At 47.9% G+C, this 21,774-nt stretch overlaps 2 protein-coding genes across 6 annotated transcripts in view; both read left to right on the plus strand.

The window, feature by feature from the left end:
- Positions 1 to 6,656, plus strand: part of GTF2I (general transcription factor IIi) — a 104,704-nt gene extending 98,048 nt beyond the window's left edge. For 2 of the 3 annotated variants that reach the window (XM_032129555.1, XM_032129558.1), the window contains one exon: positions 880 to 2,281. In XM_032129555.1, the coding sequence (XP_031985446.1) occupies positions 880 to 1,046 (167 nt within the window). In that variant the 3' untranslated portion in view covers positions 1,047 to 2,281. Of the gene's footprint in view, positions 1 to 879; positions 2,282 to 4,595; positions 4,671 to 6,144 lie in introns of those variants that run through there. The other variant, XM_032129557.1, reaches the window with a different exon arrangement.
- A 6,409-nt stretch (positions 6,657 to 13,065) lies between these two features.
- NCF1 (neutrophil cytosolic factor 1) lies at positions 13,066 to 21,393 on the plus strand. 3 transcript variants are annotated; one of them, XM_032130070.1, is made up of 11 exons: positions 13,066 to 13,264; positions 13,711 to 13,791; positions 14,118 to 14,193; positions 15,416 to 15,581; positions 15,720 to 15,775; positions 16,079 to 16,201; positions 16,587 to 16,694; positions 17,528 to 17,645; positions 18,259 to 18,366; positions 19,896 to 20,038; positions 20,994 to 21,390. In XM_032130070.1, the coding sequence occupies exons 1-11, from the start codon at positions 13,193 to 13,195 to the stop codon at positions 21,008 to 21,010; spliced, it is 1,068 nt and encodes a 355-aa protein (XP_031985961.1). In that variant the 5' UTR covers positions 13,066 to 13,192; the 3' UTR covers positions 21,011 to 21,390. The 3 variants fall into 3 exon arrangements, with proteins under 3 accessions (XP_031985961.1, XP_031985960.1, XP_031985959.1); XM_032130069.1 differs by having other exon boundaries at positions 13,068 to 13,264; positions 13,711 to 13,752; positions 20,930 to 21,393; XM_032130068.1 differs by having other exon boundaries at positions 13,071 to 13,264; positions 20,930 to 21,393.
- The last annotated feature ends 381 nt before the right edge of the window (positions 21,394 to 21,774 follow it).

Genomic DNA, 21,774 nt, shown 5'->3' on the forward strand with positions numbered 1-21,774 from the left:
GAAATTGTTTGGGGTAGCGGGAGGGAAAGATACAGTATTTTTGGTTGCTAAAGTAGTTGTGACCTGGTTGTTAGATGTAATTTAGGAGAAAAAACAAACCACAAAGCACTGTCACTACAGTGTCCCTTGTGTCGTATTCTTTGTGAGCCAATGTCAGATTAGAAATTCAGAGGCCAAATAAACTGTCACAGTTTGGCCTTACCCAGCCTGAGCCTTAGCGGACCAGTGTTTGTTCAAATACATTCAGCCACTGGTGTAGTCCAGCTGACAAGCTGAGGCCTATGCACTGCAAGTATGAGGTGTTCTCAAGAAGATACTGTAGCCACTAACTCCCACTGACCTGCTCACCAGACCTAGGTGCAATTCTGAGGTGGGAGAGAGGTCTGTTTGCAAGGGGGAGCCTTCCAGGCAAGTAAATGTGTAGTAGTATTTCCAGGGAATTCAGTTAGAAGTGAAAGAATCCATTGAACTGTTGTCAGTTCAGCATAAGTTGTCAGTGTGTGTTGGGACTGGGGGAGCAGATTGGTCATGGACCAGGTTTGGCCATTATCTATGTCCACTAATTATGATCAAAATGATCTGATACTGATGGATACCAAGGTGAACGATTGAAAGGCTCTGAGCCTACTAGGTTATAAGTATGATGTTTTTTTCTTCATCTGAAGAACACGTGGAAACTTAAGAGGAAATTTTTGGTGCTTGCAGGCAAGACAGGGAATGTTTTTCCTGTAGCAGAAAAATTGGAACTGCATCTCAATCACAAGTGTTAGTAACCTGTTATGTGCCAAGTTTCAGGATTTGCAGTTTCAAAGGTTGTCCTTGTGTTGCATGTGAACTGTTTTCATTGTGAAGTTAAACAGTGATCATGTCTAATCTTAGACCTGATAGAAGAAGCTGAAGCAGATGCACCACCTACAGCACCAGCAGCAGCTGCAGTACTACCAGGTGATGCAGAGTGTAACACATGTTCTTTCAGGAGGGGTGGGGTATGCATCTTATTGGCAGATGTTATTAGGAGTCATGTCCTAGGTATAAGCTGCTCATGATGAGCCGTTTAATTTTGAGAAATGGTGTGCAACACTTTTATAGCTGTTAAATATTAATAATTTAGTGGAAAGTGCCTCTAGTTTCTTTGAGCTGTGTCACTGGTGTGTTCCTTGATTTGATTTTTGCAGATGATGAGTGAGCTGGAAAGAAAGATTAGTAGGGGCAATGTATAAAGCCAATTCAGTATCCAATTATTGATGTCTGCTTAACTCAGATATGTGCATGTCTGCATGTTCAGCCAAGTGAATTTTGCCTGCATAGCTGGCAATGGGGTCTGGATGGAATTTCTGCTTGCTCTGTAACCTCTGCTAGACTGTGTCTGGGACTGCACACACATCACCTTAGTCTGATCGGAGAGCTTGGCTTTGTGCTGTGAATTAACTAAAGTAAATGTGGTTGGGCAACTTCACTTTGATCCAATACAGTTTCTAAATGTTCATACATCTTTTAAAAATGTGTATCCTAAGTTGGTGTAGTGCAGGGAGAACTTTTGCAATTGACTAAATAAATCATTACACAAAGAAATTGGAAAATGAAGAGAAAACATCTGAAAAACATTTTAAGAGTAAGGGACACTTGTATGATGAAAATTATTATAAAGGAAACTACTGGCTCCTCTGTTTACATGTGAAAGTGTGGGAGGGAGGAGATCAGCTGCTGATGGTCTGTGACCTTGCTGCAGTCTGTCAGTCCTTAACATCTGCAGTGTTAAAAAGGTTAAATGGTTTTTCCCAGAACATGTTCATCTACAATCCATGTGAGAAAGTAGAAAACTCAGCATGGAATTAAAACATACTTCTTGTCCTCTGTTATGCACCTTCCACTCTTCCCCCAAAGTACACATACTTGCCATCAAAGACAATGCTTAGGAGAAGTGGCGACTCTTTCTTTAAGCTGTTCCAAATTCGGTGTATTCTGTGTATGTTACGTTGTTCTGGGTCTTGGTGATATGTCTGCCACAGTGAACCATTCTTGGAAGAGAAAGTGTTGCATAGTTGAATGTAATAAATGTTTCAGGTTTTTTTATATGTTGTTGCAGACTATAGAAAGTTATACAAATTTATCTCAGACAAAGAGATGTGACTCTGATTGTTAAAGAAAAATGAGGTGCTTTTTTCAGAGAAAATTCCCCAATCTGATTCATCTTGTTGAAACTATATTCATATTCATTTGACTGGGTTTTTTTTCATTTAAGAGCCAGCTGAACCAAGCCAAATAGAAGTATCTCTAGAAGGTAAGTGTTTGTCTTCAGTTATTATCACCAAATTTTTTTAAGTAATGCTGAACAAAGTTGCATCTGTTTTTAAAGTCAGGTCAGTCAAAACAAAAAAAAAAAGGTCTTTTATTGGTTCCTGGCACATTTCTTCATTTACAGTAATATCATGCTGCACCATGTGAAAAATACTTTACAGCAAAAGTTACTATTTAAATAACTTTACAAAGGAGTTTTATGAATTATCTGTGGTTGGTGAGTCATGCCTATACATAGGCTCTGAGTGACTCTTCATATCCTGAATGATGCACCAATTATTCAGCGTGGTAGTTTCTACAATTGATGTGAGTGATTGCTGTCATCTGGAACTCTGAATGCCATGTTGGCTTGGATGTACTGTATTGTGGGCAAGGGAGTGGAGTATTGTTGTTCTTCTAGCACTTAAACTCTGAAAAACATCCAACTTTCCTATTGTCCAAGAACATACTTGAGTTGTATCCTTTTCAAACAGAATCCCAGAATCATTTTGTTTGGAAAAGCCCTCTAAGAACATCAAGTCAAACTGTTGTCCCAGTACCGCCAAGCTCACCACTAACCCATCTCTTCAAGTGCCACATCTACACAGCTTTTAAATCCCTTAAAGGACAATGACTCCACCACTTCCCTGGGCAGCCTCTTCCAGGGCTGGACAACCCTTTTGGTGAAGTGTTTTCTAGTACGTAGGTTTCTGTAAGACCAAGGAAGCTGTAGGTTTTGTGTCCCCCATGTGTTTTTGCACGTGGTCTTGGGGCATTAGGAATACCGAATTGACCTGAGAGCTGGAATGCTACTGTCTGCTGTGTGCTCTGCTCCTGTAAATGCTGCCTCTGCTATACCCCAGCCTGTCAGCATGACCCTGGATGGCCATAGCTGTCTTTGCTGTGGCTCCAAGGTGATCCAAGGTGCTGTGGTAGTTTGCTGGGGTGCTGCCTTTGTGTCAGGTGGTCCCGAGAAGGGTTCGCTGATGTGTCTGTGGCAGCTTGATGGCAACATAGCCAACAGCCCTGGGATGGCAGCTGCTGTGCATCAGCCATTTTCAGCTTGAGACTCTCAACTTCAGTTCATTCCCTAATCCTGCTTACATTGCCCCCAGAGAGAAAGCAGCAAATCTCAATGCTCCTGTTCTTTTGTACCCTTTTCCATGGAAATTCCCTTTCAAGTCTCTATTGCTTCAGTTTCCCTGTCATGTCACTGAACTCTAAGCCAAGCCAACATTCTCAACTGGAGTGAATGTTACAAGCTGAGTTATAGGTTCACTCCAAGGGTTTTAAGTCAGTCTGTCATGGAGTATGGACCGACCCTGTTGCAGCAATCAAGACAGAAAGAAGGCAAACGTTAGAGTGAGTCACAGCAGAGCTGAGCTGCAGATTTTAAGCTCACAGTTGTGAAGGCTGGAACATCAGATGTCTTTATCATGCCAAAACTCTGGGATTGCTGAAGCTAGATGATGAAGGAGAAAGACCGTTATTCCTGAATACTGTCATGTGGAGGAAATTTAACTGTGAGCCTTCAATGTGATGGTTTGGAAGAGATAGAATAGTGTAGTTACGGATTTGTTATCCAAAACTGGCTTCAGATACTGTAACTACAGAAATGTTTTTGTAAAAAGGCACACAGTGGCTAAAGAACCCAAAATGGTTCCAGAACTAGGCTGGAAGGTATAAAATGATCATGTGGTGAAACAGCTTGGCTCTGTAGCGATGAATGACTCTCACGCCGAACCTTCCAAACAACTTCAGGGAAAAACCAATTTCCTTCCAGCATCATATTCTCTGTAAAAGGAACAGAATCAGCCTCTGGGTCATATGGACAGTGCTATACAGACACGAGATTCCTTTGATTTACCTCCAAGCATCCCTGCAATGAATAAAACTGTATCAAAAGGTGATGAATGCTTTAGCCAATATGAATTTTTTTTTAAACATATCATAATGCCTTCCTGTGTGATACTGTGCTTTGAAAATTAGCTAGGGTTAAAATTTGTTTTGGACAGACTGAAATAGAATAATGCAAAAGTCTGTATCTAGTTAAGAGAGAAGCAGTCCTACTAATGGCAATTTTATTTCCATTCATTAAGAACTAGAGTGCTCTTAAGATCCTAAGCTGCTTTACATTGCAGTGGAAATGGTAATTTCCACAGAACCAGATTGCTGTGAATATGCTTTTATTTATCATTAATAGTTGAAAAAGATAATTAATGCTTTTCATGTTTTTATAAATTTTTACTTAAGTACAACAGTAACAAAATTGGTGGGGAAGTTCCACTTCTTTTCACTCATTACTACTTTTTTAACAGATAACACAGAAACAGAAGAAAATTCTCAAATAAAGCAAGATCCAGACCTGACGTCGTAGATCTTATCAATACTAGGTAAAAGAATTTAGTGTTTATTGAAGTCAACACCTGTCAAGGAATAATATTTTTGTATTTTTGGCCGGGGAAAAGAGAGAGGAAGTATAATACTGAATGTCAGAAGATGCCAGTACTTTAGTTGTGAATTAGTTTATGTGTCTTAGTTCTCACATATAAAATGTTGGATGTTTTGCACTTTCTCATCTAAATACAATATAAAGCACACTGTGTTCAAATTTGTGAGGCAGTCAGTCCTAGAAACATGTGGCCTAAAAATTAAAATGTGTGATGGTAATCACATACCTCAGAAGCAGAGCAACTGAAAGCTGAGCTTATTAGTGTTTATGAAAAGCTCTGGTATGGTTGTGTGAAAAAGCATTATTATTCTTGGTAACACCCATATATTTCCAGATTGTAATTGAGCAGGAAAGCTCTTCAATGTGATTGCAGTATTGTCTGAGCTGGGGACACTCAGTAAAGCTATTAACTGTGATGAGAAACCAACCTCCTTTAAAAGTTTTCTTTCTTTTCTGGTAACTTTTATGAACAGCCTAGTTTAATTTACAATGCCCAAATGTCCAAATCTTTCTCTTACTCAACTTCACTTGTTCCTAAAAATTATGGTTTTGTGGTGGTGGAGAACAATGATAGCAATGCTATCACATCACCAAGTCTAAAATGCTGACCCACATGGTTTGGAGTCCCTGTGCTTCATTCAAAGAAAATGGTAGTACTTCTTCCCATTTCAGTTTTTTGATAATACTGAAACCCAAATATTTTCCTCATTATGCAGCATTTGATAATTCAGCAATTTGATTTGATTGTTAGATGAAGCATTGGCTAGTGGAGCCTGGGGCCTGTGGGTTTCATTCCTGGCGCCATCTAAGGTTTTGGAGCCGAGGGACAGCCTTGGCCAGGGCATGAACACAGCCCAGGACACAGAAGGTGGCATCGGGACAATGAAATGATGTGGTAGAAAGTTGCAGGAACTGACAAACCAGCATCCCAACTGTCTGTGCCCTGAGCATTACAGGCACAGCAATGGTGGTCTTATGAAATCGATGAAGTCTGTGTTGGAGGTATTTGTCATAAAATTGAATGTGGCAGGATACAATATACTACAGAAAAACTTTGATTCGTCATGGGAAGCACTGCAGCCAGTGAGATACAAAAAACCATCTCACTTGTCAATTAAAGGTCACAGAAATGTTGTCTGAGCAATGGCTGCACAGTTTGATGCTGCCGTGGTTCAGAGTTTTAGATGCTTTAGGCCATCCACTGAATTTATACTAAAATAAAAATTTGTTCTAAATTCTGACAGAGACCACTCGAGCACACATTTAATATCACTATTGAGAGCAATGTTCAGCTTCTGTATACTTGCTGAATCTAGGCCTAAAGAACTGGAAAATAGATTACAAACTGCTCATAGTTGTAATAAGACACAAGGCTTCAATGAAACTAACTTATTTTTGTAATTTCTCTTACCTAGTCAGAAGCATCCGGTTCTGAGAAGAGCCTGCTGGGCCTGTCTAGAGCTGTGTAATATAACTGTATAAGAGAAGAATCTTCTATATGAACCTTTTTGTACTATTAGATAGAAATGTCTACTTTTTCAGCAGTTCTGTGAATTGACTTAAAGCAAAGAATGACTGTAGATTTTGAATGTCTGAGTTTACTTTGGAATATATTTTAAGGACTAAATTTGTTGCAGCAATGCTGGGGAGATGACAGGGATTAAAATCAACAGGGACTTAGCTGAGACTGTCTACATTTTCCTATAAAGCTGAATTTCACTGTACCTGAATGCTTTTTTAATGAAAAAATCCTGCGAAGAGTTCAGTTTGTATTCTTTGGGGGGAAAAAAACTCCACATTGATTTTCAGCTATTACTTTAATGGCTAATTGAACAACAGTATCTGTATATTTGAGCTAATTTTTCTGATTATATTTATCACAATTCATATGTTTTTCCTAAATAAAAGATAAACTGGTTCACTTGATGATTAGTATGCATTAATGAGATGGACTGTGAAATGGTCGTTATTCCAGTGTGTGGATTGGGAAGCAACTGAAATGAAACCCCATCATAGTTTGTTCTGTTAATTCAAAGTAGTAAGTGCATGTTATATCAGAGTATCACACAGTTATATATGATGGGTTTGGTCTTGCAGTCCTACCATAGACAATAGTTGTGTGGACTCATGTGAGAGCTTTTCTGCTGAAGGCTGTGGGAGATGCCCATCTGTTCATCCAAAACTAGTTACAGAAAGATGCTACAACCTCCTCTAAATCCTATTATGTCAAAAACTTAGACTATTCTGTGAATACAACAATTAAATTAAGTCCCCTGTGGCCCTGGTTATGCCTCACAACCTGTAACAGACTTATGTACACCTTTTTTTTTTAAGTTTCACAAACCATAAGAGATACACAGTTCTGGCTATATGATAATCTCTAAAGATGCAGATTACTTGTAAAGGTATCTCTTTTACTGGCACGAGTTTGGGATGATTGCATAATGCACAAATGGTAAATCATATTCCCTGATGAAGAAATAAAGACCTTTCTGATGTTTTTCATGACTGTCCGTACAGTATACAGTTACGCCTTTTAAATCAAATCAAGTCCTAGCAGTAATTCTGTAGGCAGGTAGAACATGCTGTAGCATGGTTACTTCCTGCCAGCAAAGAATTAAGATTCAGTCATGCCTTTGAGACAGAAATTCAGCTCTGGGTGGGTGAGGTGGTTGTATCTTCAAGGAAAATTTTGAAGCCTTAAATTCAATTAAGTGCAGTATCTATTCCCTGGGAGCAACCTGAAATACAGCAGGTAAATTCAGAGCAGCACATCTGTGTCATTCTGGAGATAAGGGAGACCTATAGGACATCTGCTTGTGTTTCACAATTGCTCCACACAGATCTAGGTGCTCTCACGTCAATACTGGGACCTTGTGCTGGTGATGTCAGCAGGGGCAGGGTTAGCTCCATGCTGAGGCATTTTGAAAATGCTCATCCTGGTCCTACCTTCCTTCTCTCCAGATAGGAGCCTGGTGGAGGTTGGTGCCATGCTGCCTTCCTGCCTCAGCAGCCATTCCCAGCCCCATGGAATGTGACCACCTGCCAATACCTTACCTGTTAACCCAGCCATGTAGGCACTGTCCACATTATAACCTCCAACGCATTTGCCTGCTGATCACTTGAACAGACATGCTCAGTTAATAAACCTCGAGCAGTAGTTTGGGACCAGGTTTCACTCTTGCTTCTGGATATGTTTAGAATGGGGAAATGAGCTAATGCAGCTTTCTCCAGGTTTCAGCTGGCTTGACTTCCTCTTCTGAAAAAGCAGGATGGTTCATCCCTTCTTTACTTGCAGCCTTCTTTAGGAGGCACTTTTTTGCACAGCTGCCTGCCCAGCTATCTATTGCTGGTGAAGTTGTTAGTGCTCACTCAAAATGAGAGCAAAGGGTCACAGCAGAGGAAAATAAATAATTCCAGGGTTTTGCCTTGTCAAGTGTGTAACAGCAGAGTGGCTCTACTGAAACTTTGTATGCAGGAGCTTAAAGAAAAATGAAGTGGAAGTGATTGCAATGGTTTTACTGGAGGGACTGAAGTCCTACATGGTGTGCATCGTGTCTGGCCCACTGCTGGGTGGGCAGTAGTGCTGATGGGTGCATTGGCACTCAAGGCTGAAGGCTCTTTTTGGTCTCAGACATTTTGAGTTATATCCAGTAGAGAGAAATTAGACCAACAAAATAATTACACCAATATTTATACCTTCCAAATACCAATTTTATATTAAGAAATTATCTACCTATAGTCCTAACAATTAGCAGACTTTTGAGATGTTGACCATGTATGAAAATCTCACTCATTTTCAAACTAGTAGTACATGAGATGTGCCCTAAAAAGCATTGGCTGTACTAATAAATAAATAAATAAATAAAATTCCAACAACTTACCAGAGCTCTGACTAATTTTTGTCCCAACAGAGAAGGTTTGTGGTGATGAAGAGGCAGACGAGTATTTATTTCTCATGTTTTACTGAACTTTAAAAGCCTGTCCTGTGCAGTGGACTGTCTCCTTTCTCTTAAATGGGAATTTTGGATCCAAGTAGTGTAGGATTCAGGGTGTCCATGGTGGAACTGGGCATTCCTTGGATATGGCACCCTGGCTTTTCTCACAGCATAACCACCAGCTGACGTCCAATATCTCTGTGATGCAGTTGCTGGCCAGTGTTTTTCTCTTGGGATTTGAAGTTTTCCACATATAAAACTCGAACTATTCCTCTTTTGTTTCTTTTCATACCTGTCCTGTCAGAGACCCACAGCCAAGGAAGAGGACAGGCTCTCATTTCTGTGATTGTTTAATAGCTGTCTGCCATCAGTGACATAACACAGGCCTCCCTTGGCTCTGTAATGAATTAAGCTGAAATTTAAACTACTAAAAATCAAAAATTTTATTTTGAACAAAGATTAGGGTGGCATTACTTCCATCAACTCTTATATCCTAAGAGGTTTTGGTACTAATTTTGGGTGGAGCAGTGCCAAAAAGAGGATAGTCCATTTGCCTGAGAAACTCTTAAACTTCAGCACTCCATCTTCAACAACCTTGACTGAAATCTATCCTCTGAAGTCCTGTGTGTGCTGTTCCCACTCCAAAGCAGTGAGGCCTTGCTGAGAGCGCTGCTACCAGCTTGCTCTGGAGGACATGGATCTTCTCCATCTCTCTCAAAATGGGGTCCTGTGTTCAGATCCCAGCCTTGTTTCCCAAAATGTGAATCAGTTCATGAACTCAGTAAACTTACATTGTGGTTTGACACTGGCCAGATGCCAGGCACCCACGAAAGTCGCTCACTTGCCCTCCCCTGCCACAGCTGGGCAGAGGAGAGAGAAGAATTTAATGAAGGGTTCATGAGTTGAGATAAGGACTGGGAGAAAACACTTCAAGGGCAAAACAGGCTCAGCTTAGAGGTACAAAGTGAATTTGTTGCTAACAAAATCAGAGGGGGATAATGAGAAGTAAAATAAGTCCTTAAAAACACCTTCCCCCCCCCCCCCCCCACCCCCTCCCTCCTTCCCACCAACAGTGCAGGGAGACAGTGCAGGGGGTTTGGTCAGTTCGTCACTCGAGATCTCCTCTGCTGCTCAGGGAGAGGAGTCCTTCCCCTGTGAGACAGTTCTTCGTGAACTTCAATGTGGTTCCAATCTCACGAGCAGCAGTCCTCCCAAAACTGCTGCAGCGTGGGCCCCTCCCACGGGCACACAGCCCCCCAAAACTGCTGCAGCGTGAGCCCCTCCCACGGGCACACAGCCCCCCAAAACTGCTGCAGCGTGAGCCCCTCCCACGGGCACACAGCCCCCCAAAACTGCTGCAGCGTGAGCCCCTCCCACGGGCACACAGCCCCCCAAAACTGCTGCAGCGTGAGCCCCTCCCACGGGCACACAGCCCCCCAAAACTGCTGCAGCGTGAGCCCCTCCCACGGGCACACAGCCCCCCAAAACTGCTGCAGCGTGAGCCCCTCCCACGGGCACACAGCCCCCCAAAACTGCTGCAGCGTGAGCCCCTCCCACGGGCACACAGCCCCCCAAAACTGCTGCAGCGTGAGCCCCTCCCACGGGCACACAGCCCCCCAAAACTGCTGCAGCGTGAGCCCCTCCCACGGGCACACAGCCCCCCAAAACTGCTGCAGCGTGAGCCCCTCCCACGGGCACACAGCCCCCCAAAACTGCTGCAGCGTGAGCCCCTCCCACGGGCACACAGCCCCCCAAAACTGCTGCAGCGTGAGCCCCTCCCACGGGCACACAGCCCCCCAAAACTGCTGCAGCGTGAGCCCCTCCCACGGGCACACAGCCCCCCAAAACTGCTGCAGCGTGAGCCCCTCCCACGGGCACACAGCCCCCCAAAACTGCTGCAACGTGAGCCCCTCCCACGGGCACACAGCCCCCCAAAACTGCTGCAGCGTGAGCCCCTCCCACGGGCACACAGCCCCCCAAAACTGCTGCAGCGTGAGCCCCTCCCACGGGCACACAGCCCCCCAAAACTGCTGCGCCGGGGGTCTCTCTTCCACGGGGTGCAGCCCTCCAAGGCCAGGCTGCTCCAGCCTGGGAGCGGGGCCCCCTCTCTCCACCAGGTCTCCCACTGGATCCCAGCCTCCTCCAGGCATCCCCCCGCTCTGGCACAAGCACCTCCCCCAGGGGCTGCGGGTGGATCTCTGCATCCCACGTAGACCCAGGGGCTGCAGGGCACAGCTGCTCCACCATGGGCTGCACCACGGCCTGCAGAGGAATCGGCTCCAGCGCCTGGAGCACCTCCTCCCCCTCCTTCTGCACTGACCTTGGTGTCTCCATGTTGTTGTTCCTCACACGTTCTCACCTCCTCTTCTCTGGCTGGAATTAAAACTGTGCCACCACCTTTGCTTTGATTTATTCTTAAATCTGTTACCACAGAGATGTTACCATCATCTCTAATTGGCCCAGGTTTGGCCAGTGCCATGTCCATCTTCAGAGCCATCAGAGACTGGCTCTGCTGGACATGGTGGAAGCTTCTAGCAGCTTCTCACAGAAGCCACCTCCGTGGCCCCCCTGCTACCTACCAAAAACCAGGCCGTGCAAAACCAACACAACTTAGCTTGTTTGGATGGGATGTTCCTCTTGGAACAGATGGAGTACTCTTCTAAAATCATGCTTCTTGACATGTATTAGCTGTGAGACATTTGATGGAACGCTCAGCAGTGTATCACACGGAGTTACAGGTGGTGTTTCGCTGTGAACTTCACTGAAAGTGGCATCTAAAACATCTCATTTCTCACATCACAAGATGAGAAATGAGGAAACAGGAAGAAGCATGTGAATTAAGTGGTTTCCAGTAATATACTGTCTGTAATGCAGTTTTAAATTTAGTACAAACAATTGTAATTATGAAATCAGCTTTCATGACAAAGTTTATGGTGTTCTGAATAAGCAGCAGTTATCTGGTGACTAACAGAGCAGAATCCAAACAGCCCTGGATGGATCTTTTTTAATGTCTGTGGTTGTGCAATTTTGCCTTGCATATAGGGAAGTCCCCATGTTAAAATAATAAGAAACGGAATGTAAATGACCATTTACTATTGCGCAGCTGCAAGTACCACACCCAAGTTCCAGGGGAGGGCTACGGTTAGTGTTTCATGTTTTTAATGCAGCCAGAGCAAGCTTTTGTCTTTACAATCTACTAAGGGCATTGGGCTGATGCTGTGCTGGTGTCAGTACGGAGAGCCCCTGTGAGCTCTTTGGAGGTTTGGGACTGCTGCCTCTCTGCCCAAGGCATCTCTGCTCCTGGCTGAGCATGGGGCTGGGTTTGCTCTAGCACCCAGCTCATGGTAACGTGCCGGCCTGCTGGGAACATTAGCTGCGCTCGGGCACAGGCTTCCAGACGGGATGGAGCACAGAGTCAGGGATGGAGGTGAGCGTTCACAGCTGGCTGGAGCTGGGCTCCTCCAAGGATCCTGTGGAGAGCAGGTCCTGGCTCTGTCAGGTGACTGCCCACCTCTGGTGCCCATTGTAATTGAGGGTGCCCTTTGAGGGGACAGAAGTGCTCCCGGGTACGCCTTTGATGGCAAGCAGTGTGGGATTGATCCCTGCAGCTCTCACATCCCTTCAGGTCTTTCTGCTCAGGACTGAGGATGGACAATGAGAAGGAGATGGATGCAGTTGGTGCAGTGGCATTTCAGAAGGGCTTAGCAAGGGACTCTCCTGCTCTCCCAGCAGGACGCAGGGGTCTGTCTCTAGCCCACTCTGGGGTTTCCCTATGCCTGGAGTCCCCTCCCATTCAGGCCTGTGCCCAGGTAAGGTGTTGAGCAGGGCTGGGACTGGCTGAGGTCCTCGAGGGCTCCTCATGGGAGCCTTCTGGTGGCAGATTTTGGGGGAGCTGCAAGTGACTGAAAGGACATGGTGATGCAAGGGGAGGAGCTCTTGCACGCTGAGCCCATGGCTGCCCCATCCTGCCTGTGCTGTGCCCCAGATTCTCGACCTGCCATTTCCAGCCTCACAGAAGACAGTATTGCCATTCCTGGGGCTCAGGGAGTGCGTTACATGCTTCATTCAGCCCTTCCATCTCTGATAGAGAGGGTAAAGGTGTCTCTGGCTGTCACTGCCAAGGCACTTGTCCTTAACCCTCTGCTGCAGCACCCTGTGCCTTCAGGGGCCAACATCAGCAGTCAGGAGTCCTTTGGATATCAGGGCAGCCAGCCTGGCCCTCAGCCGTCACTGTCCTCTGATTCCAGAGGTGCCTTCAGGTTATCCCAGAGGCCTCCCAGCTCACCTCCTCCCCAGTCCTGGAGCCACTGGAGGGGCTGAGCTGGGAACTTGCCATGGGAAACACCGACTCAGTACAAACCACAGCGGGTAAACGATTACGGGTGCGATTGCAGCGGGAGTTCCGCTTCCCCAGGGCTTTAAGACAAAGCAGAGCTGTGCGAGGGCAGAGGGGAGGGGAGAGCACCCAGACACCCAGACAGGCAGGAGCAGGGTCTGGAGTAGAATATTGCGGGCAGGAGCAGCAATGGGGGACACCTTCATCCGGCACATCGAACTGCTGGGCTACGAGAAAAGGTTTTTCCCCAGCCAGCACTATGTGAGTACTCAGCAGCATTCTGGCAAGTGAGGACTGTGGGCTGGCCAACAAATTTCCTTAGACAAATGTGACTGAGGGCCTAAAAGCTTCCTTTTTAGGGGGTCATAGCTGATACCATGAGCTGGAGGCAGCCAGAGACTAAAATGTACTGAACATACAAGACTTCGGGCACCTCCTTTGCAAGCTGTTGGTTACTTTGCAGGCTTAGAAAGGTCTTTTTCCTCTTTGTTTGCCACCCACTTGCATGTTTCCATCCCCTCTCCGTCCCTGCCAAGCTCCCCTAGTGCCCGTTTGTTTGCTGGCAAGTCAGAGCTACTTGCATTGGGGTGGTAGAATGAAAACATTCAATTTTATCTGAAACTAGACCATCCACAGGGCTCCCCGGGCACAGTGGGGTGTGGGGTCCCACTTGCCTGCAGAACTGCAGCCTCTGCTTTGTCCCTCAGGTCTACATGTTCCTGGTGAAGTGGAATGACCTCTCCGAAAAGGTCGTCTACCGCCGCTTTACTGAAATATATGAGTTCCACGTGAGTCCTCCCGGGACACGTGGGCCAGGGGGTGGGGGGGTGGAAGGAGGGTGAATTCCATCTGAAATTGCCTTAAAGCAAACCTGGTTCAAAAGAGGCTTCTGGGTCCAGTCCTTCAATCTCTTTTGCCCCTTGAAGGTGGGAGCCATTGGCTCTGTGTCCCTGGGCAGGTTTCTCCCAGTGCCGAGGTGTGGGATCCAGCCAACACATGCTAGTGGCAGCAGGGCGAGCACCAGGAAAGGAGGCAAGCTAGGGGCAGAGGAGTGGATGTCACAGAGTGTTCCCCTGGTGCCATCCTCACTGTCATGCCTGGCTCTGCTCTGCAGAAAGCGCTGAAGGAGATGTTCCCCATTGAATCCGGGGACATCAACATAGAGAACCGGATCATCCCGCATTTGCCAGGTGAGGGGCAAGCACCGTGGCTGGGGGGTGAATAGAAATTGCAGCTAGCTGGGAAATTCCCTGGTGGGTTGAGCTGTGCTGGCTGCCTCCCATACAGGTGCATGGTGCAGTATTTCCTGTACACCAGGCTTGAAATCAAAACCCCAGAAAGGTCTGAGCAGTGGCAGTGGTTCCTCCAAACACTCAGCAGCCCCGCAGACCCTGTCCTTCCTCTCTAAAGACAGCACCCCAGAAGCACGTCCAGAAGCATCAGCTGTGACCTCTGGCTGGTGCAAAGTGTCTGGCTTTGGGGAGGCTGAACTGAGTGGAGCTGAGCTGAGCCCTCCTTTGGTGACACCATTACTGGGGTTGGCTTAATGTCCTTACGGAAACACAGATACTTTGTAAGAGGAAACAATGCAATATGTCTTCAATGACAGGGAATGAACTCCTGATCCAAACAGCTGACACTTTGTTCCCAAACAAGGTGCATGTCAGAAAACTTCCCCATTTTATTTAATTTCCTGCTTTAAAGGAGGCAGAAGGGAGCCTGAGAAAGAGCTACAGGTGTGGTCGACATCTCTGGAGGAGGAGTAAGCCTGCACTATGCAGCAGTGTGGGTGCCACTCTGGGGGGGCTCTGTTGCAGCTGGACTAACACCACCACCGTGCTGAGCCTCTTCCAGCGTGCTGCCTCCACCATGCTGGGGTTGTTCATGCTTATTCCATTTGAGGAACTGAGAGCACTGGGGACCAGACAGCTGTCAGACTGCTGGGGGGGCATGGGGTGCCACCGACTGCACAAAAGCACCCCCATCATGCGGTTCAGTACTGCTGGGGGTCAGGATTGCCAGCAGTATTTTAGAGCTCTGGGGTCAAGAACACCATGACCAGTGGGATGGGAGGATAAGCATAGCTCCTCAGCTGCAGGCTGGTTCCCGAGCCCCTTCTGGTGCCCCAGTGCCTCTGCTGTATTTGTGGCCCAGCAGTTGGGCTTAGTCTGAACACACATGTAGGAGTTACCCTAAAACTGACGTGGGGTCAAACAGGATCATTTCTGGGCTTGCATGAGCTGTGCTCCCTCAGATGTTCACCTTATTGGCACAATGCAGCCATGCAGCACCTTGGGGCCAGACCCACTTGTTTTCAGGGCAAAATTAATGATTCAGAGCAGCATGCTTGGGAAAGTACTAAAAACAAGGCTCTCTGTCTGCTTTTTCTGAGCCCTTTTTCCTCTCCCACAGCCCCAAAGTGGTTTGATGGGCAGCGCTCAACTGAGAACAGGCAGGGCACACTGGCCGAGTACTGCTACACACTGATCAATCTACCCCACAAGATCTCTCGGTGCTTGCATGTGGTCAACTTCTTCAAGGTCCGTCATGATGACATGAACCCTGTCACAGACAGCCAGTGAGTCCAGCTGCATGCTATTTTGAGGGAAATCCTGCATTCCTGGCCTTGGGTGCTGGCAGTAGCCTGCAGGAAGGGTGTCACTGCTGATGGATAGAGGTGGTTGGCATTGAGCTGCCTTTGCTCTGACCTGTCTAGGATCAAGAAGCCTGAGGTCTTCCTCCTGCCAAAGGATTCCAAGAAAAACCCCACTGGTAAGAGGTCTCAGAGGGCTGCAAGTGGCTGCCTTGGCAGCAGCAAAGCCTGCTGGGGATGGGGTTGCCATCCTATGGCAGATACCCTCATCAAAGGCATGATCGCTGTCCCAGAGCTGCAGCTGCGGGGAAGCCAAATCCTCAGGGGGAATGAATCTCTGTCCTGAAATCCAACTGGTTTGGGGCTGAAAGAGGCTGGGAAGGCAGTTTGGGCTGTCCTGGGGCTGCTTTTGGCCTGCCTGAAATAGGGTGTTTCTGGGTTGGGGGCTGGAGGAGGGAAAATCCATCACTTCTCCCATGCAGACATCACGGGCCCCATTGTCCTGCAAACGTACCGAGCCATCGCTGACTATGAGAAGAGTTCCACATCTGAGATGTCTCTCAAAGCTGGGGACATGGTAGATGTCGTGGAGAAGAGCGAGAATGGTATGTGTCCATCCCTCTGGAGGGTTCCTGAGGGCCAGCCTCCTCCCTGCGGCAATTTCAGCAGGAATGAGTACTGCCCTTGCATCTTGTGTCCCAACACAGCATGTGAGCTAGTTATGGCAGTGAAGGCTGAAGGATGAGGGGCAGTTCTAGAAAGCTGTGCAACATCTTGGCCATGCCTCAGCCTGTGAGGCTTTCTGCCCAGCAGGAACAGGATGAACTGGTCAAGTTCTCTGGCTGCACCATGTCAACAGAGACTGGTCCCAGCATTGTCCCTTCAACAGTGACAGGACATGGAGATGCCTACACCGGCCCTGGCCGGGACAGGCCTGGTGCCAGTCCCCACGACACTCTCTGCTCTTGCCCATGGGTGCTTTCCTTGCAGGCTGGTGGTTTTGTCAACTGAAGAATAAACGAGGCTGGGTCCCTGCTGCCTATCTGGAGCCAATGGATGGTCCCGATGAGTCTGAAGAGCAGGAGCCTAACTATGCAGGTAAAAAGTTGGGGTCACCAGGGTGTGTGTCAGAGCACAACCTGCTGCAGCTCTCCACTGAGCTGGCTCACTGCAAAGCTGGGCAATTCAGACTGAGCAGGATCACTGGGCAGAGAGATGCTGCTGTAGGAACGGCCAGGAGGGATAAATCTCATGGCTTGGTGCTTCAGTGTCAGCCTTGGGAGCTTCCCATGACCTGCAACTCAGCATTAGATTTGTGTTTTGGCAGATCACAGATGTGCATCTTTACCCAGTGGCCATGCTGAGCTGGCTGGGTGAAGGCTGAGGTGCTGGCTTAACAGAACAGCACGGTGCAGCATCCAAATCAGGGGCAGGCGTTCTCGAGGTCTTCGCCTCTGTGCTGTCCTTGTCAGGGCCCAGCCCCACTCCCTGCCCCGTGCATTGCCCTGCCATGACAGCAGGGCTTTATCACGTGGAGCAGAGGGAGGATCCTGCAGACTTGTGCCAATTGCTCAACAGGCTTCAGCTTTGTGGGTTTCACAACTCTGGAACGGGCTCTATTAGCACAACACTTCCTTCTGCCTTATTTCACCACTCACATTCTGAACACACTTTCCAGCAGAGATAGGTGTGCTTCCTCTGCTTACACCCAAAAACTTTCTTCTGGAGCGATGGTGAAGGGGCTGGGATGAGCCATAGGCAATGTCAAGACTGGGGGAAGTCTGAATCCAAACCTGAAGCACCCTGAGCCTTGCCTAAAATACAGGGTGCTTCCTAATGCTCTGGTGCCTCCTCTTTTCAGTGGCTGGGGAGGTTGAGCCCCCGTCCCTGGGGTGTAAGCACATGATCCACCGTCCCCATTTTGTGTGTAGGTGAGGCATACATGGTCTGGAAAAGCTACACTGCTGTGGAAGAGGATGAGCTGACCCTCAAGGAGGGCGATACCATTGAAGTCATCCACAAGCTTCTTGATGGCTGGTGGGTCATCAGGTGAGAGCTGCCAAGAACGGGTCAGGCAAGCAGCATTCAGGCAGAGGGACGGGAGCAGCCCTGGTTCTCCACATCAGGGCCTTGAAAGCCATGGCCTCTTTGGTGTCACTGCCCAGCACTTCCTTTTGCAGGGCTGCTTCTCACAGCCTGTTCTTTGCCAAATGTTAAACATTGCAGCTGGAGATTCCTCTGCTGAGACCTTCAGAAATATCCAAGAAGGAGGAAGATGGGGGAAAAAAAAGCATGTTATTTTGGCTCTAATTGTTCTGGCACATTTTGCTTTGCAAAACCTCAACTTTCATCCCAGCTGCGAGAAACATGAGAGGTAACCCACATGGCACCAGCGGGGGACAGGCATGAGCCATGGATCATGGAATGTCCTGAGTTGGAAGAGTTCAAGGCCAGGTTGGACGGGGCTTGGAACAACCTGTTCTAGGGAAAGGTGTCCCTGCCTGTGGCAGTGGATTGGAATGAGGTCCTTTAAGGTCCCTTCCAAACAATCCATTCTGGGATTCTGTGACCACCCACCAGAATGATCAAATCTCTCTCCTGGATTGAGGAAGTGGTTGCAGAGTCACGACTGCAACTGATGTAGCTTTGTGTTGCACTGCAGGAAGGATGAAACCACAGGTTATTACCCTGCCATGTACCTGCAGAAAGCCGGGGAGGTGAACATCTCTGTGAAGAATGAGCAGAGGAACCGGAGTGCTCCTCCACGGAGGTAGGAGAAGCTCTGTGTACAGGGCAGAAGAACATCTCCCTCTTCCTTGAGAGAGATGAAATTAAATCAGACAGGTTGTTGTGGTGTCACCTGCTTGCCCTGTCAATGAGGAACTGCCTGGAGAAATGTAAGCAGGGCAAAGACAGACCAGGACTGTCCTTCCACCAGCTCTGTGCTCCCTAACTCCCACAGGCACCCCAGCATTGCTGATGCAGGGCTCCATGATCCTTGCTCCAACAGGTCCTCCCATCAGGTGTATTTCTCCTTGTCCTTCTGCAAAGTTTCTTTTCTGGGCTAATTTTATTTTCAAATTGGCTGTTTTCTTATTTCCTAAGTGTGTGCACTGAATCTTTCAGAGGCAAGGAGAGATTTGACTAAATGGAGCTGCCAAGTGGCCTAATCTAATGGGAGGATTTGAGCTAATGTAAGGGATTTTATTTTGAGTAAAAAGATAAAAAGCAATAACTCATGAATTCCAATGCAAAAAGAATGGCTAAAAAGGGCAGATCTTGCTGCTATCTCTTTTTTCTGCAAGAAGACACATCAGGCTTGCTATAAAGTCTCTCCAAATCCAGTTTTGCTGGAGCATGGATTGCATGTGAGACAGTGTAAAATGGTCCAGATCCATCTATTTGAACACAATGATGGTTGCTGATAGCCTTGGGGGAGATGAGGTGGCCTGTTCCAAGGACAGTGGCTTGTCACCCTGCCATGGTGACTGCTGCCTCTGTGGCACTGGCAGCCAGGCCAAGCCCTGTTGCAAAGGTTGCCATAACCTGCTGTTACAGGTAAGAGCTTTGCTATGACATGGGGTATGTGCTCAGACCAGGAAGGGGCTGAAGGAAGAGAGGCACATTTCTTTGAGAAGAGCAGGAGGACAATGCCATGGGGAGGACATCAGGAGCCACCTCACCCCTGCCATGGTACTGAAGACAAAGCAGGGGCCTCCGTCTGCCTGCCCAGGGACGGTCCCCAATGCTGGGAGTTCCCCTGTAGCAGCCCCATGCTGCTCAGCCCTTCACTTCTCTCAGTAGTTTCTCTCCTGTGGGTTTAACACTGCACATCCAGGTGCACACTGACACACGCCCCATACTCCATTCCCCTGTATCTCACCCTTGAGCATCAGGGAGCCGTGCCAAACCCCACACCAGGGACCTCAGTTTTGTAGCCAGGATAGGTGCTGTATGTTCCTTCATCAAAGAGCTATAGATCACGCCTGGGGCTTTCTTGGATAAAACTCATGCCCATCTCATCCTTCCAGTCTTATGCCCAATCTTCCTCCCTATTATTACTTTCCAGACTTGTGCTCAGGGTTTGCCCATCAGTGTTTGCTTCCAAAGCACCGTCCAGCTGCCTCTGAACATGTTGTCTCACTGATGGCTCCCCTCAAGGGCTGGCATCCACCAGGCAAAACCCAAAAGCAGAAACTGGGGTTTGGGTGAAGCAGAGGAGGAAGTGTGGGGAAAGAAGTGTGTTGTGTGAGAGCTGCCAGCATGAAAACTGCAAGTTTTGTTTCTCACTCCTCGCAGATCCACCATCCGAAATGTGAAGAGCATCCACAAGCAGGGCCGGAAGCAGATCAGCCAGGAGACCTATAGGAGGAACAGCAAGAAGTACATCCAGAACCAGCGGAACATGCGGGGAAATTCCCAGAACAAGGCCAATGTTATTGGTAAGTGTCAATGGAACTGGAATCCTGCAGGCATGGCCCGTGCCCCCCACCAGTGCTGGCAGCTGGAGCAGGATGGCACGCTGAGGTCGCACCATGCCCATCTGCCCTTTTCCTATGGGGAAAGTCTGTGCACGGAGATGTTTCTTTCAGTGAGGTTTCTTACTCCTGGCTATAGGTGAGACAGAGCAGAATATGGTCCTGGAAGGAGGTCAGCCCATATTTGGGACCTGTGCTTTCCTTTGTGCACCCAACCTCCCCCATGGTGCCATTACCATTGCAATTGCCATGCATGTTAGCTGTCAGCAGAGCCCCCAGAAGGAAGTGTTGCATGAAGAATCATAGAATTACAGAATTTGGTTTGGTAGGAAGGGACCTTAAAGACTAATTCATTCCAAGCTTCCACTTGATCAGGTTGCTCCAAGCCTCATCCAACCTAGCCTTGAACATTTCCAGGCACAGAGCAGCCACAGTTTCTTCGGGCAACCTCTGCCTCACTACCTTCACAGGGAAGAATTTTTTCCTAATACTTAATCTAACCCTGGCCACTGTCAATGTGAAGCCATTGCCCCTTGTCCTGCCAGTTCAGGCCCTTGTAAAAAGCCTCTCTTCATGAAGAAGGAGAGGGGTAGACATTGAGGTATACCTTTTAGATCTGGTAGTCCCCATGACCTTCCCAGACCTAAAGATTGGCTTCCCCTTAGCAGAGTTCCCAGCTGGGCACTGGTGGGCCCATCCTGAAACCATAACCTGCAGGAAGACCATTTACATGCAGCAGGGACAGGAGAAGAGGCAGGAGCTTTGGTGGCCATTATGTAAGAAGCTGCTGAATGTTCATGAGGGTGGTGTGTGGTGAAGAGCTCTGACCCATCTGGACATCTTCTTTACTTGCAGTTGAGAAAAATGAGCCAGAGGGCAACAAATCCAAGGCTCAACCTGCTGTTCCTCCCCGTCCCAGCAAAGACCTTATCCTGAACCGCTGCACCGAGAGCACACGGAAGAAGATCCTGTGAGGATCCTGTGAGCCCCCACACCATCCACCCAATGCTTCATCTCCTCCAGCTCCTGCGCAGCTAGGGCTCGGAGCCAGACCAGGGATCCAGGTGGTTCTGGCAGCCACCACAGGCCAGGGAGGCTGCTGGCCGTACCAGCCCAGCACAGCACCCATCCTCATCCTCCATCACGGCCAGCCCAAGGTGTCCTGATGGCACTATAAGGAAGGACCAACCCTGCTCTACCATCTCCTTACAGCCACCAAGAGTCCTCATCTCTAGATGCCCTTCTATCACCTCTTTATATTTTGAATTATTTTTGTGGTTTTCATCAATAAAGTAGAAAGTCTTGGTAGACCCTGAGGAGCAGTGTGGGCGTGGCGGCGGGAAAGGTGTTTCTCCTGGGCAGATCTTGCAAAAGATGCTGGCAGTGAGGAAATTTAGTTTGGGGGATGAAAGGACAGCAGCTTCCTCCTGGAAGTTGGTTGCTTGGCTCCCTCAAGAGGAAAGCGAGGGCTCGATGTTGGGATAGGGCTGCTTCACACAGGGAGTATGGTGGGACGGCAGGATTTGGCTGCCACCACAGCCAGCCCTGTCATCGCTGTGCCAGATGGGGCTGGGTTTGGGTATGATCTCAGTTTGGGTTTGGAATGGGTCTGTGTCTACATGTAGGTTTGGGCCTGAGTTTGAGTTTTGATCTTAGTGAAAGGAATGAGAAGGAGGTGTCTTTACAAACAAACTGTGCGT

Source organism: Corvus moneduloides, chromosome 20 (assembly GCF_009650955.1).
Source record: "Corvus moneduloides isolate bCorMon1 chromosome 20, bCorMon1.pri, whole genome shotgun sequence".
Lineage (NCBI taxonomy): Eukaryota > Metazoa > Chordata > Aves > Passeriformes > Corvidae > Corvus > Corvus moneduloides.